General features: G+C 46.2%; 1 protein-coding gene across 1 annotated transcript in view; it reads left to right on the top strand.

The window, feature by feature from the left end:
* ZNF862 (zinc finger protein 862) overlaps window positions 1-16,821 on the top strand; it is a 29,417-nt gene that overhangs the window by 12,140 nt on the left and 456 nt on the right. Inside the window, exons 6-7 of the mRNA XM_065883614.1 lie at window positions 12,416-12,520; window positions 13,367-15,481. Coding sequence (XP_065739686.1) covers window positions 12,416-12,520; window positions 13,367-15,481 — 2,220 coding nt within the window. The remainder of the gene's footprint in view (window positions 1-12,415; window positions 12,521-13,366; window positions 15,482-16,821) is intronic.

The raw sequence follows: 16,821 nt of genomic DNA on the forward strand, positions 1-16,821 counted from the left end.
AGCGTATATTGTAACAGAAACCTTGCAGAACAGGCTGCTGTACATAACTTAGGAATTCGACAGCGACCTGTATCGTGACTTCTACGGAATAGGAAATTGGGGTGTTTGTGGCTTACCTGATGTCATACCCCCAGCTTACACACTGCCCTTTCATGCGCAGCTGAGATACGGATTATTTTCTGAACATACTTGACCTATAGACTACCTGTTTTTATCACTGTTCACAATTTTTAAATGGCTCCCCAAACATTCAGAAAGGCTGTGAAAAATTGATTCTTTTATGAGGAGAGAGGTGCTGTAATCGTGTTCTGGGCCAGGGCACTTGTACCAAGTGCACCTTCAAAGAGCATCACTACCACTGACAGCGTTTAAAAGAGAGAGAGAGGGACTTCCCTGGTGGTCCAGTGGTTAAGACTCCACACTTCCAATACAGGGGCCCCGGCTTTTCTCCCTGGTTGGGGAACTAGGATCACACATGCCATGAGGCACGGCCAAAAATAAATAAATAAATAAAAATAAAAATAGAGAGCGAGAGGGAAATTCGTTTTTAAGGAATACATACCCACTTACAAGAAGTTGGTTTTCCTTTGAAGGAGTGAGCAGCAGTGATGCCCTTTGCCCTTTGGACCCCTGTGGAAAGTCATGGGGAAGGTGGTGGGTGACCAGTGGTGTAACAGTGTCTCCCACAACCTGGGCCTGACTTGGATTGTTCAGCCAGACAGCAGCGTTTTCTTTTCAACGTGCGTATGTTAGGAAGTGGGGAAATCTTAACGAACTGGGGAAATTAAGGGACAGTTCAGCCTCATTTAAGTGTTGTTTGGATGAACAATAAGTATAACCGGGGGAGGGGTAATTAATTGTGCTTGAGGGTTGAGGGCAGGAATCAGGGAAGGCTTTATAGAGGATGGGGCTGTCCTCTTCAGTTGTCTGTGGAATTAAAATGGGTCCAGGGGTCTAGGAACGGAATTGCATGTGTGTGAGTCCTTCTCGCTACTTTAATTAGGTCTCCAGCTTTTATCCTTCAGCTGTCCTCCAGTTGAGATGATTTTTCATGCTTGAGATATAAAAGCATTTTAAAGAGCCTTGAGGATATAACTGGGGCCAAAAGTAAATGATTTTCATGTTTAAAAATAACCTTTTAAAGGGCCTCAAGCTGATAATTGGGATGTAAAACAGTGTTGAAATATAGTGGACCTAATTATTATTTTTGCTTTGACAAGGTTTTTTGCCTCCAATACTTTATCCTCCTGTGACAAGTATTTTAAAAATAGAAAACCTAATATTATTTGGCATTATCTTTTTTTTTTTTTTTTTTTTTGCGGTACACGGGCCTCTCACCGTTGTGGCCTCTCCCGTTGCGGAGCACAGGCTCCGGACGTGCAGGCTCAGCGGCCGTGGCTCACGGGCCCAGCCGCTCCGTGGCATGTGGGATCTTCCCGGACCAGGGCACGAACCCGTGTCCCCTGCCTCGGCAGGCGGACTCTCAACCACTGCGCCACCAGGGAAGCCCCTCCCATCCATTTTTTTTTTTATATCTTTGTTTGTTTGTTTGGTTTGGTTTGGTTTTTCAATTTCCTTCCTATTTATTTATTTATTTATTTTGGCTGTGTCGGGTCTTAGTTGCGGCACGTGGGTCTTTCGTTGTGGCAGGCGAGCTCTTCGTTGCAGCACACAGGCTTCTCTCTAATTGTGGCGGCGCAAGCTCAGTAGTTGCAGCACACAGGCTCTCTAGTTGTGGCACAGGGGCTCCAGAGCATGTGGGCTCAGTAGTTGCAGTGTGTGGGCTCTCTAGTCATGGCTGCGGGCTCCAAAGTGCATGGGCCCTGTAGTCGCGGCACACGGGCTTTCTAGTTGTGGCGCATGGGCTCAGTAGTGGCAGCTCACAGGCTCTCTAGTTGTGGTGCCCAGGCTCCAGGGCACACGGGCTCAGTAGTTGCAGTGTGTGGGCTCTCTAATCGTGGCCGTGGGCTCCAGAGCATGTGGGCTCTGTGGTTGTGGCACACGAGCTCTCTAGTTGTGGCGTGTGGGCTCAGTAGTTGCAGCAGACAGGCTCTCTGGTTGTGGCACACGGGCTCCAGAGTGCGCGGGTTCAGTAGTTGTGGTGTGTGGGCTCTCTAGTCGTGGCCACAGGCTCCAGAGCACGTGGGCCCTGTAGTTGTGGCACACAGGCTCTCTAGTTGTGGCACGTGGGTTCAGTAGTTGAGGTGCGCGGGCTTAGTTGCCTGCGGTACGTGGGATCTTAGTTCCCCGACCAGGGATCGAACCCCCATACCCTGCATTGGAAGGTGGATTCTTAACCACTGGAACACCAGGAAAGTCCACTCCCATCCATTTTTAATGTTTATTATCTTTTAATTGAAGTACTGTGATCTGCTTCTATTGGGTGTTACAGGAAGCCTTTATGTTTTCTTTTATTCTTATGTCTGGAAATAATAATAGGTGCTTTTGCTGTTGACTGAACACCTACCAAAGGCTATGTTGAGTGTCTTGCGTATCTGCTCTCTAATCCTTAAACCAAACCTGTAAAGCAGGTAGTAGTAGTATTTTCAGGCGAGAAAACAGCCCCAATGGCTTTGAGAATCCCACCTATTTGGCTGGAAAATGGCTAAACTGAAATTCTTACTATTCCACCCACTGCATGTGCATTAGACCAGGCTAAAATTCCTGCCTCGTATATGTTTATTACCAGTTGGACTCCAGTTCTTTTAGTTTCAAGATTTGTGCTAATCATTGTTAATATTAAAATAACCATAGCACCAAGGGTAATATAAGATTATTTAAAAATTCAAGCAGTATTAGAATTTTTTAGAAGTCTCCACTCCTGTCCCCAGTCCCCCTAGCAAGAGGGTTAGTAGTTTGGTCTGGCTGTCTCAGACCTTCTCTGTAGGTCCCTGTTAGTGCTCTTGCCTCCGCCTCCATGAGAACTGAGGTGCAGAAAGGGGCCGATGCCCTGGGGTGAGAGGCCGTGGTCGCTTCAGCCCAGCTCAGGTCAGGTCACGGGTCTCTGTGGTCCGGTGTTCATCATGCTGCCTTGTGGCACGTTCACGCCGTTGATTTCCTTTCGCTCTTATCATTTGAGGAAACGCAGCTAATTCTTCCGTTGCTCTTATTAGGATTTACAACTAGTAGATTTGTTCTTTTAGGTTTTATAATTTTTGTACCTGTTTTTAAAAAGACAGTCTCAATTTGATGCAGTCAAATTTAATATTAATTTGTTGGTTGTGTGGCAGTTAAATTGCATCGACTAAAGCTTTTCAACTGATGGTAGTTTCCAGGTTAGGTCCACTCACCTGTCAACAGCGTCCTTGGCCTCACCAGCTCTCTTATCAATGGGACTGAACTTGCAGAGGACGGTCATTTTGATTATGGATAAAAGAGGTTTATGTTGTTTTTAATGCTTTCCTGTGTCAACCTCTACTTTTGTGGACTTGCTTTTGCTTAGAACTATTTATCACTCTGTAGAGTTCCAACTGTTCTTTTATTTCTGTACTTTAAATTCTGGTTTCAAACTTTGGCCATATTTGGTGATGTCTCTTGCTTCCCCTGCAAAAAAAGAAAACTGTTATATTCCACTGTTAAGAAACTAATATTTGTCAGTAACAGAAACAGAAAAGCCAGTATAGGGACTATGTGGTAACCCTCGTTTTTACTAGGAAAGGTGTCATCATATGCTGAGTGGCAGGTCACTCACTTCAGGTGGGCAGTGTCTTTTCTCCATGTGAGGTCATCAGCTACAGCTAGACCTCACATAGCTGGGGGAAGAAGTCATGTCACTAAGTGGAAAGCAAAACTAAGCGGGAGAGCCCTCAATGAGATGAGCAGGAGTTAGAATGGCTCATATGATGCCTAGGAGGCCAGCTGCTGTATGGTGGGCCATATACGGCCTCCAAGTGGGGGCCGTGCTGAGCTAGAGAGAGAAGAACCAAGGCAAGGTGCCAGAGTGGCCGTCTCCAAACTGATTTGTTGGCAGGCCTGCCAACCTTGGGCTGAAGTTAGCCTGGAAGGATCAGAATCTGTCTTTGTAGGCCAAGCCATTTTTATGGGTTTTTATGGAGTGTGTGTGTGTGTGTGTGTGTGTGTGTGTGTGTGTGGTCATGCTATAGTTATGTCTTCTTAGTCACTTTTCCATTACTAAGACATAGGAAAATCTGTTTGAAAATTCCCTTCTGTTTCACTTGTTCTGAAGAGAACAAAAAGGAAAGGTTTCTGGCAGCATTTCAGCGTAGCTTCAGAGAGCTGTGATTGGGGTACAGCACTTCTGGGGCCAGTGTGGTGCGCTAGGGGCAATCAGAGGTGACAGTCCCCAGGGTAATATAACTTAGACAGACACATCCAGGGATACTCAGTATCATGAAAGTTTTCAGTAAATCTTTTAAAAATATTTCTTCATAATTATGTTTCTTTAATCAAAGTAGTTCTCATGAGACATATAACAAAAAATGACAGTTCCCTGTCCTACCATTGTCTGTTGCCAGGTCCTCCTGCCCAAATTTTTTAGCTGTTTCTTCCAGTACTTGTTTCATTATTTCTGAGTAACACCTGTAGACATTATTTTTAAAAGCATGAACTTCAGTAGGAGGCACTCATAAAACAGCTTCATTCTTTTCCATCAGCACTTGTTTGGATCAGCTCTTTGGGGATTTTCCTTCTCACCCTTTGGGTTGCCAAAAGAAAATTCAAAGAGCTTTACTTGCTATGAATATTTTTTTGAGCAAGGAACAAACTGTTCATGAACTGGGAGACTTCAAACCCAAAGTGGTTAAAAACTTGGCTCTCAGCAGTTAAAGCTCAATTTGTAAAGCATGAATGAAGAAGCACATTGTTTTTTAACTGTGATTATATTCTCTTTAGGGTCGTAGCACTGTGTACCTTTTCTTGTGTGTAGCTGACTGGCTTGGAAGCTGTAAGGTCACACTGACATGAAGGAAACTTCAATTTTGTTTAAGACCAGAGTCAGCATTTTGAGGAAATCAGGACAGCTTAAGATTTGGTTATGTGACTATGAGTGTTTGGTCCAGGGGTCTGTTCAGATTGTGGCCTCCGTTTTGGTTTCTCTTTACAGGGTGAAACCTGGGGCAGGGCGCATGACTTGTCACACTCAGGTAAACAGAAAGTCCTCCAGTCACTTTTTATTCACATTAATGATCTAATTTCAATTAATAAAATGTCCAGCACGGTACTCTTCAAAACTGTCCTGATTAGGAGGAGGACTCTGGGACGGTGGTGGAGCTCCAGGAATCTGTCTCCTCAGGTAGACAACAATGGCACTGGTAGAATCCGTCTGATGTGACTATTTTGGAACTCTGAAATCTGTCAAAGGCTTGCAACAACTTACAGGAGAAGAGTTGGAAAGTAAATTGTGGTGAAGTTCGGTCAATTTCAGCTCTTAGCACATTAGCAGCTGCCCATCCCCCACCCCTACCATGGTGCAGGCAGCTGTGCCATGTTCCTGGAGCGGCTTGCACACAGATTGCAGGAATTAGGGTGGGCAAAAAGGATGCTGTCCTCTAAGTATCAGGGATCAGTGCTGTGATCACCCGATCGCTGCTTCTCATCTCAGAGGTGCAGACAAAGAAGTAAGCAGCCAGTGTTGTTGCACCTCCCCCATTTTTGCAAGTTCCTCCCCCGCCTCTTAATTTTTCTCTTTTCCCTCTTTTGAAAACCAGACATTAAAGACTAGGACATTCAGAAACATCTAGGAGGAAAATTAGAAAGTGATTTTGCATACCCAGGGAAAGACTCCAAAAGACCTGAGAAGACTTTAAGTTTACACCTCAGGCTGATCCTTGGCACAGAGTAGCCTATGATGATGAAAAATTTTTAAATAATAACAATAATCGAAAACAATAAAAACAGCAAACCTTGGGGATCGGGGAGAATCTGATTTCCAGAGTTACCACATTATTAGATTCAGAGATCCAGTGTTCAACAAAAAATCACAAGGCATACAAATAAATAGGAGAGTATGACCCATTCAGAGGAAGAAACTAAATCAATAAAAACTGTCCCTGAAGAAGACCTGATGGCAGGTATACTAGATAAATACTTTAAAGCAACTGTCTTAAAAATGCTAAAAGAAATTTAGGAAGATGTGGAGAAAGCCAAGACAGCAATGTATGAATAAAATGGAAATACAAATAAAGAGAGGAAACCTAAGAAGGATCTAGAAAGAAGACTGAGAGCTGAAAACTACAATAACTGAAATGAAGAATTAACTAGAGGAATACAAAAACATTTGAGCAGGCAGAATAAAGAATCAGCAAGCTTGAAGATAGGACAATGGAAATTATGGAGCCTGTGAAACAGAAACAAAGAAGGTCAAAGAAGAGTGAACAGAGCCCAAGGGACATGCAGGAAACCATCAAGTGGACCAGCATACACATTGTGGGAGCCCCAGAGGGAAAAGAGAGAAAGGGAAAGACATAATGGCTAAAATCTCTACAAATTTGATTGAAGACATGAATATAAACATCCAAGAAGCTCAACAAACTCCAGGTAAGATGAATTCAGACACCCACACTGAGACACACTATAATCAGAATTTCAAAAACAAAGGCAGGATCTTGGAAGCAGCAAGAGAGAAGTGAATCAACTAGAGAAAGCCCGCATGCAGCAATGAAGACCCAACACAGCCAAAAATAATAAATAAATAAAAATAAATTTACTAAAAAATAAAACAAGGAAGATCTCAAATCAACAACTTAATTTTACAACTTAAGGAACTAGAAAGAGAAGAATAAACGAAACCCAAAGCTAGCAGAAGGAAGGAAATGATAAAGATGAGAGCAGAGATAAATAGAGAATAGAAAAACTAGAGAAAAATCAATGGAACCAAAAGTTGGTTCTTTGAAAAGATCAACAAAATTGACAAACCTTTAGCTAGATGGACTAAGAGGCACAGGCAAGAAAGGAAAAAATAGACAAGTTGGGCTTCATGAAAATTGTAAAATTTTGTGAATCAAAAGACATACGTGGGGCTTCCCTGGTGGCGCGGTGGTTGAGAGTCCGCCTGCCGATGCAGGGGACACGGGTTTGTGTCCCGGTCAGGGAAGATCCCACATGCCGCGGAGCGGCTGGGCCCGTGAGCCATGGCTGCTGAGCCTGTGCGTCCAGAGCCTGTGCTCCGCAATGGGAGAGGCCACAACAGTGAGAGGCCCACATACCGCAAAAAAAAAAAAAAAAAAAGACATACATATAAATATAATAAAAAGACAGCATACAGAATAGGAGAAAGTATTTGCAAATCATATATCAGATAAGGGTTTACTATCCAGAATATATAAAGAACTCCTAAAACTCAGCAACAACAAAAAACCTGATTAAAAAATGTACAAAGGACTTGAATAGGCATTTCTTCAAAGAAGATGTACAAATGGCCAATAAGCATATGAAAAGATACTTTATCACAATCATTAGGGAAACGTAAATCAATACTACAATAAGATACCACCTCACACCCATAAGGATGCCTACTATCAAAAAAATAGAAAACAACTATTGCTGAGGATAGAACCTTTATGCCCTGTTGGTGGGAATATAAAATGGTAAGTCACTGTGGAAAACAGTATGGTGGATTAAATTATAGTGTTATATCAATGTTAAATTTTCTGATTTTGATCATTATACTTTGACTCTATAAGACATATTAGTTTTCAGTTGCCGCATAACAAATTATCACAAATTTAGTGGCTAAAAAACACCCATTTATTATCTCACAGTTCTGGAGTTCAGAAGTCCAGGTGGGCTTAGCTGGGTTCTTTGCTTAGGGTCTAACATGGCTGAAATTAAGTGTGCCAGACTGGCCTCTTATCAAGAGGCTCTGGGAAGGAAGAATCACTGGGTTGTTGAGTTGTTGGCAGGATCAAGTTCCTTGTGGTTGTAGGACTGAGGTCCCCATTTTCTTTCTGGCTGCCGACCATTCTCAGCTCCTAGGGCCTGCTCCCAGGTCCTTTCCGCATGGCCTTCTCCATCCTTAGGCCAGCAATAATACATTGAATTTTTTTGGTGTTTTGATTCTCTGACTTCCTCTGCTTTTAAGCGGCTAGTGTGATTACATTAAGTAATCACCCAGACAACATCTCTTTTGCTATGTAATGTAATTACGGGTGTGATATCAGTTCACACATTTCAGTCACACTCCAAGGGGCAGGGATTAGGCAAGGGTTAGGGTCATGGAGCTCGTGTTAGAATTTTGCAAACCCGATAAGAGAATGTCTCTTTTCTCGAGTACTACACACGGAAGTATTTAGGGATAAAGGGAGGAATGAAAACAATTTAGTCTCAAATGGTCCAGAAAAATATTATATATATATATATTACTTACATATTTTAAAGCTTTCCAGGTAACTCCAGTGTGCAGCCTGCACATATACATATATATGTATTTATATATTATACATGTAGAGAGAGGAAGAGGAGAGAGGGAGAGAGGGCACATGGGCATGGTAAAGCAAATGGAACAAAATGCAAATGATTGGAGTTCCTTGTTTTATTATCAAAACTTTTCTGTAGGTTTTAAATATCAAAAATTGACCAAAAACAAAAAATCAGGAAACAAAAGTCCAGTCCTTGTGTAGTGGTTAAAAATCTGGACTTCATTTAAAGCTGAAGTTTCTTGCCTCTCCCACCTCGACCTGCTTTAGGTCTAGAATCCGGAATCTTGTGATAGGAAGAAAGAAGTTCTCCTCCTACCTCCCAGCTTGTTCCAGGATTTCTGCTGCATCCTGGCTGGGAATGGTGGTGTGTAGGTGGGGGGGAGAGGTACAAGAATTACATCCATGTAATCTGATACCAGTTACATGTAGCTGGGATAATTGAAAGGTGATTCTCCAAGTGTGTTTATGGGTTCTGCACTCCCCCAAACCCCCGTTACTGGAGATCTCTCACTACAGTGGGTAATGTCTGCTTTGGCAGTCTGCCCCATATGGGCTCCTTAGGGGAGCATCACTAATAGGCAGACGGGGGCAGCCCCTTTAAGTGGCTCTGGGCCTCTTCTCTTTCCCTCCAGGGCTCACATCTGGACCATGCAAAACACTTATATATCCTTTGCTCTGACAAGCCCTGTGAATGTAGGCTCTTCCCAACATGGCCACCACCAAGGAACCATTGGTCAGTTTATGCCTTTAGTCTTTTCCAGGCCTGGATTCCTGAGCAGCCCCACAGCTCCAGGAAATACAGGTCAGGATGTCATTCCCATTAGGCTTAAGGTCAGAGGAAAGTAGCCCAGTCCACCCCACCCCTCCCCATGGGAGTGTGGAGGGCTCACAGTACACTTGACAGCTCTTTCCAAAGCATCTCTAATATCCAACTTCCTGACCTCCTCACTCCCAGTGCTTTGACTCCCTCTTAGTGGCAAGTGCTTGGGTTACAGCCCAGTGTTTCAGCCACTCTTTCCAAGTTGGCTTCGGTGGTCTAGCTTTGGAATGGGGGAGAGTTGGCTCCTATTTTGGGGGGGCCTTCAGCCAAAACAGGCAGACAGAATCACACTTTAATATCCTGTTGCATATGTTTATTGCTATTCCTGATTTATTGATTTTAGATATTATCTATTGATTCCTACTGTGGAGGATGAAGATATGGCCCTCTTACATCACCCCAGGCCCCCACTTCTCTTCCCTCCATCCTCTCAGAACAGGTATATCATACTTTTTTGGTTAATTCAATGTAAATTATTTGCCTAATAATGATCATGTATTATTTACTTCTAATCAAAGTGACATACTATGATGATGTTTCCTTTGTTGTAGGATTTTTCCCCCCTAGGAGTTGAAATTTTTTCTTATTTTTTTACTTTGCTAGCTTTCTGTACTATCACCAATTCTTCTCAAACTCTCCATGGAATTATATAACTCCTTTGAAGAGTCTTTTCCACATCATCAAACATCCTGTGACCTATCCGTTTCACTTTTTTTTCTGGAAACTTCTGTCACTGGGCCTTCCATTCCTCTGCTCTATCTAAACTAGTTATACTTTAGGCCTGCTGCACAGCTGTGGGCTTAGACTTTCCTTCATCTCTCTCCTATTTCCTGGATCTTTTGCTTCTTTTAGGTTTATGTCTTCATTTTGTTGGAGCACATCCTTCAGTAACTTCCTAAGAAAGGGTTCATGGGAGGAAATTTTTTAAAGACTGTATATCTGAAAATGCCCTTATTCTGCTCTCACAATTGATAATGTGGTTTGGGTATAGAATTCCAGGTTGGAAATGTTTTTCCTCAGCATTTTGAAAGCATTGATTTTAGGTTTTACAGGTGCTGTTGAGCAGTCTAAATACCTTTTTATTCCTAAATCTTTGAACGCAGCCTGTTTTTCCACTCTGAAAAGTTTTAAGGCCTATTCCAGTGTTTTGAAGTACTTAGTGCTTAATGATACGGATTTTTTTTCATCTTTTGTTCTGGATATCTGGTGCTTCCCTTCCATGTGGAAACTCACAGTTTCCATTTTGGGGAAACATTCTTGTATTATTTCTTCCTTTATATTTTCTCTTTTCTTTCTTCCAAAAAAGTCCTATTAGTTGGATATTAGACTTCTTAAATTAAGCCTCTGGTTTTGTTTTATTTTTTTCTTTTTCTCCTATTTCCTGCTTCTGTCTTTTTTGTTCTACTTTCCTGGAGTTTTCCTCCATTTTATTTTCTAACAATTCTATTTAAGTTAAAACATTTTTTTCTATCATATTTTAAACTAAGAGCCCTTATTGCTCTTTTCATGGATAACTATCATGACTTTTCTCTGTGGGAATGTTCTAGTTTTGAGGGGAGGGGGTTGAAATTTTGTTTTGCTTCCTGCAGTATCTCTAGTTCCTTCAATCCTTTTTCCTACTTGTTAGCAGTTTGTCTTAAATAAATATCTTTAGGTTCATTCACATTTAAGAGTAAAGCCATAAAAACTGGCTGGAAGCTCTGTGTGCATGGCTGAGACTCAAGGGGTAGGTTACATTGTAGGGTGACCAGCTGTGAACCTGGATGTTTCATTGAAGAGCCCGGCAAGGTCTGGATCCGTAGGTCTTTGGGGGAGGAGGCTTGGGGAGGGGCAATTCCATTTCTCCAAAGAAAACTTCCAGTCTCCTGCTTGGCTGTACCCCAAACTGGTGTTCTCAGAGCCGGGTAACGCAGCTTCTGGTCTGTAGACTGTCTCCATCTGTTTGCATCACAGCTCTTCCTCATCTTTCACTCACCCCACCATCCCAGGGCCCGGAACCTTTCTGGTTAAGTTTTTCTGTAGACCAACCTCTCTCTCCTCCTTGGGGGAGGGTGGTGGTATTTTCTGGCTTCCCGGAATAGGTGAGCGGACCTGGCCTTGAACCGGTCTCTCCTTACCCACCACCTTCTGCTGCACCTGGTGCCTCCAGGGACTGGCTCTTTTGGGGATTCTGGGGTCAAGTTCACTTCTTTGTCCTTATTACCCACTCTGCTGGCATTTGGTGTCCAGCTCTGTTAGTTCTTCTCTTTTATCTCCTTTCCTTCATCTAAAAATGTATTAACATTTCTAGTACAATGTTTCTCTTAGGCTTACGCTTCTTTTTATTATTATCCCTTTGCCCTCATTTTAGAGACGTTTGAAGATGAATAAGTGTTCAATCTACCACAGATTAATAATGTATTATATTTTTATTAGTAGTAAATATGTGGATACATACACACACATGAACATATAAATACATTTGAATGATCCAAAGATGAATAGTGAAAATAATCTCATAATCTCCCTTTTACCTTGTCCTTCAGTCCCTCCACAGAAGTGCCCGCAGTTACCAGTGGCTTGTATATGTCTTTCCAAAGAAAGGTTATACACCCTTTCATGTAGATACATAAAAAGCATGTAAGTAGAGATTAATGGATTTTACTTTAAATCAAGAAAGCAATTTCTTTGCATAGCCCTGCAGAATATTCATATTTTCAGTAAAGGGCAGTGCTTAACCCAAAGACACGAATCTCTTCTAGTCGGATTTCAGGTTCCATTGCAGGTGGCAGACAGCGCTAAGGGGCTTTCCAGGTGCCCCGTGTAGTTAGCTACCTGTACCAACGCCAGCTGTGGGTGTTGCTGAGGGCCACGTGCAAGGGGCAGTTGTTGGTGGCCCTCTCCCACTTCTTGTGTGGCTTTCTTTATCATCCCTGTCCTCTCTCCTTCTATTTTGTCCTCCGTATTTCTTCCTGTTTTCACCCTTTCCCCTCCAGATTCGTTTAGCTGAGTCATGCTCCCATGGGTGAGCCATGGAGCTAAGGGATGCACCCTAATTTGGTGCCTCTATGGGTTTTAAAAATAAATTGGCACCCTAGATGGGTATGCTTTCATCGCGCCCCTGGTGGGAAAGGTTTTATTAGGAAATGCACCCAGAGGCCTCCCTGGATCTTTCAGATGGGCTGCTTGACTTGACAGTCCAGAGCTGTGATGTCGCTGTGACTCTTCGTCCCTGCAACAGGGCCTGCTGCTGCCAAACCAGACTTGATCTCAAAACTGGAGCGGAGAGCTGCACCCTGGATCAAGGACCCAAACGGGCCAAAGTGGGGGAAAGGCCGTCCTCCAGGTGGGTCTTGACCTGCTGGGTTCTGAAGGGTTGTCCGGGGGCCCAGGCAGCCCTGGCAAGTCACACAGTGCTAGTTCCGCCATCCTCCTGCTGGACCTGTTGTGCACCAGGCCCTGTATTGGTAGAAAAACGTGAATAAGAAACTAACTGTGCCTTCACAGTGTAGAAGAATCTGAGAAACTGGGACGGTTTGGGAAAAATAAGGAGCTTTGATGAGCAGAAGTGAAACGGGGAGACTGTGGTAGAGCTGACGGGGGTGGTGCGTGGTGGACACTGGCCATGAGGAGCCCCGTGACCCACGGCTGGGAGCCTCTGCTGCCTTCTCCCCGCTCCTCTGGTGTTTAGTGACAACACTGTTGGTCTGTGAGAGTTAGCAATTCGTGTATCTTTGTCAGTAACTTACTGGCTAATAGCTACTGTGTATACTTCTGTGCCTCCCTTGTTTCCAAGACTCATAAGAAGACTTTTGGATGTTTAACCTCATTTCTTTGTGGTGCCTCGAAAGAGGATTAAAACCATCTAATAGCATCTGTGGCCAAGGTGCTAAGTAAGCTTATTAGCATCTGATGTCACATGATCTCAGGGTAGATATGTGGACAGGGAGGGGGAGGCTGGCTAAAGAACCCACAAGGATTAGCAGACAACTCTTGGGGAGACAGACTGGCTTTCAGAGAAACTAGTGGGAAAGGGTTTAAATAGAAGCCACTACTGATTTCTAGAAAGGTGGATGACATTCATCCTCTCTGCTTTGCATAAGGGGTACTTACTGAATTGGGGTGTCTTAGCTGATAGGAGGCTGCAGAGTTCTGGGCAGCAAAACCGAGCACAGTTTGACTTGCTCCAAAGGGAAGAAGACGACGGTAGCCATTAGAGAGGCACACACGCAGGCCTCGGCTGTAGAATCTGCAGTGCTCCCAGCTCCTGCCATGGAGACGTGCATCTCCTACTGCAACCCCAGCCTTTGTGACGTAGAAGCAGATGGACGGAGGAAAATCAAGAGGACTTACAGACCCCGCTCAATTCAGAGGTCGTGGTTTGGGCAGTTCCCATGGTTAGTAATTGACCCCAAAGAGACCAAGCTCTTCTGCTCAGCTTGCAAAGAAAGACCTAGTCTCCACGACAGATCATCCCGGTTAGTCCGAGGTTACACGGGTCCCTTTAAAGTGGAGACTTTAAAGTACCATGAAGTCAGCAAAGCACACAAGCTCTGTGTCAACACCCTGGAAGTCAAGGAAGACACCCCGCAGGCCGCCCTCGTCCCCGAGATCTCCAGCGACCTGATGGCCGACATGGAGCACTTTTTCAATGCCGCCTATTCCATCGCGTACCACTCGAGGCCCCTGAACGACTTTGAGAAGATCCTGCAACTCCTCCAAAGCACTGGGACCGTGATTTTGGGCAAGTACCGAAATCGCACCGCCTGCACTCAGTTCATCAAATACATCTCCGAGACTCTGAAGAAGGAGATCCTTGAGGATGTCCGGAACTCCCCATGTGTGAGCGTGTTGCTGGACAGCGCCACAGACACCTCCGACCAGTCCTGTGTGGGCATTTACATCCGCTACTTTAAGGGGATGGAGGTGAAGGAGTCTTACATCACTCTGGCCCCACTCTACAGCGAGACGGTGGATGGATACTTTGAGACCATCATCTCTGCCCTGGACGAACTGGACATCCCCTTCCGGAAGCCTGGCTGGGTAGTGGGCCTGGGAACCGATGGCTCAACCATGCTGAGCTGCAGAGGAGGTCTGGTGGAGAAGCTCCAGGAGATCGTCCCCCAGCTGCTGCCGGTGCATTGTGTGGCCCACCGGCTACACCTGGCCGTGGTTGACGCCTGTGGAGGCATCGACCTGGTCAAGAAGTGTGACCGGCACATCCGAACCGTCTTCAAGTTCTATCAGTCCTCAAACAAAAGGCTGAATGAGCTGCAGGAAGGCGCGGCCCCGCTGGAGCAGGAAATCATCCGCCTGAAGGACCTGAACGCCGTCAGGTGGGTGGCCAGCAAGAGGCGCACGCTGAGCGCGCTCATCGTGAGCTGGCCCGCCCTGGCCAGGCACCTGCAGAGCGTGGCGGAAGCAGGTGGCCAGGTCGGGCACAGGGCCAAGGGCGTGCTGAAGCTGGTAAAGGGCTTCCATTTCGTCAAGTTCTGCCACTTCCTCTTGGACTTCCTGAGCATCTACAGGCCTTTGTCCGAAGTGTGCCAGAAGGAGATCGTGCTGATTACGGAGGTGAACTCCACGCTGGGACGGGCCTATGTAGCACTGGAGACCCTCCGTCACCAGGCAGGACCCAAAGAGGAAGAGTTCAATACCGGCTTCAGGGATGGGCGGCTCCACGGCATCTTCTTGGACAGAATGGAGATGGCAGAACAGCGGTTCCAGGCGGACAGGGAGAGAATGATCCTGACTGGGATTGAATACCTCCAGCAAAGGTTTGACGTGGACCGTCCCCCTCAGCTCAAGAACATGGAGGTGTTTGACGCCATGGCCTGGCCAAGTGGGATGGAACTGGCCGGTTTTGGGAATGATGATATTCTTGCCCTGGCCAGATATTTTGAACTCTCACTGCCCCCAGGATACAGCGAGGAAGCACTGCTGGAGGAGTGGCTGGGCCTGAAAGCCATCGCCAAGAACCTGCCATTCTCCATGCTGTGCAGGAACGCCCTGGCCCAGGACTGCCGCTTCCCCTTGCTCAGCAGGCTCGTGGCGGTGGTGGTCTGTGTGCCCGTCTCCACCTCCTGCTGTGAGCGCGGATTCAGTGCCATGAACCGGATCAGGACTGATGAGCGGACCAAGCTCTCCAACGAGGTGATCAACACGCTTATGATGGCAGCGGTGAATGGCGTGGCGGCCACAGAGTACAACCCCCAGCCCGCCATCCGGCACTGGTACCTGACCTCCTCAGGTCGGCGTTTCAGCCACGTCTACACCTGTGCCCAAGTGCCGCCCCGCTCCCACACAAGTAAGTATGCGTGGCAGAGTTCCTGGACGTGGGGAAGCAAAGGAAGAGAATCTTAGCTTCCCAACCCCATGCTGAGCTCCCAGCCCGGTAGAGTCTGCTCAAGTCAGCTGTCACAGTGGGCTTGCCCTAAGGTGTCACGTGCCCTACCATTTGCTAGACCAGTGGGTGCTCAGGACGGGACACCTACCCTCCAGGAGATTATGATCCAGCTAGAAGGCAGGACGCCCACACTGCAGGGCACAGGGCATAGAGCTAAGAGCAGGAATTTCCAGAGCAAGGCTGCCCAGGTTCAAATTCTCGTCCTGCCGCTGACTAGCACGTGACCTGGGGCAGCTTAATCTCTCTGTGCTATGGTTTTTCATCTGTAAAGCGGATTAATAGACGTGAAGGGCTTGGAACAGCGTCTGGCCAGTAGTGCCCACGGCAGTCTTTAGAGGTGCAGACTAGTACCAGAAATCACTCGGGGACTGGACCAGCGAGGGCAGAGACACCACATCCCCGTGGGGCTGTGCGGACCGTTTGCAGAGGGAAGAGCTCGGTGCAGGTCACAGGGGCTGTGAGGACGGCGCTGTGCGGAGGAGAAGGTTGGGGGTTTCAGGCAGGGGAGGGGTCCGTGAGGAAAGCCTCCCACCTAGCCTGGAAGGCCAGGTGGGGACTGGGCTTGAGGGGGAGGTGACATTATCCTGGAGGCCAAGTTACTGGAAGTCTTAAGTAAGAAGTTTTCCTCTTTTCAAGTAGTCGCCGAACACCAGAGAAAACCAGAGCTTCTCCAGGCTGCTCGTGTGTCACTGAACAGTGACAGAGCCGTGGTTTTTCTCCCTTGGCGTCTTCCTATAGCGGGTCTCCGTCCTCTTGATTCTGCTGTCATCTTACCTCAGGGTCTGTGATCAGCAGCAGTGGACTGGCCTCAGGGTTGACGGACGCTCTGTAGGAAGCATGGTGGCCCTGGACCTGCAGCGGGGGGCGGGTGCAGGGAGCGGGCAGTAGAAGTGGAGAGAAGGAAAGAGGGTGATTCCAACATGGGAGTCCTTCACCCACGCATTTGGTGAGTGAGTTGCTCTCAGTGCCCGATCTGTGAGGGTGAAGGAGAAGACGCCATCAGCTGTGCGCTTCTGCAAGTTGTAATCATAGGGCGATGGGACTAGTATGTCTGAAGCAAACAGAGAACACGGCCAGATTGTATATGATAAAGCCTTCTTTCCCAGGCAGTTTCTCAGCCTCAGCACCGCTGACGTTTAGGGCCAGGTAGTTCTTCGCTGTGGGTGCCTGTCCTGCGCCTGGCCACCCCTGGCCTTTCCCACTACACACACACTGGGTACCAGTAGCACCCTCCCCGTTGC

The sequence above is a fragment of the Phocoena phocoena genome, chromosome 9 (genome assembly GCF_963924675.1).
Source record: "Phocoena phocoena chromosome 9, mPhoPho1.1, whole genome shotgun sequence".
Taxonomy (NCBI): domain Eukaryota; kingdom Metazoa; phylum Chordata; class Mammalia; order Artiodactyla; family Phocoenidae; genus Phocoena; species Phocoena phocoena.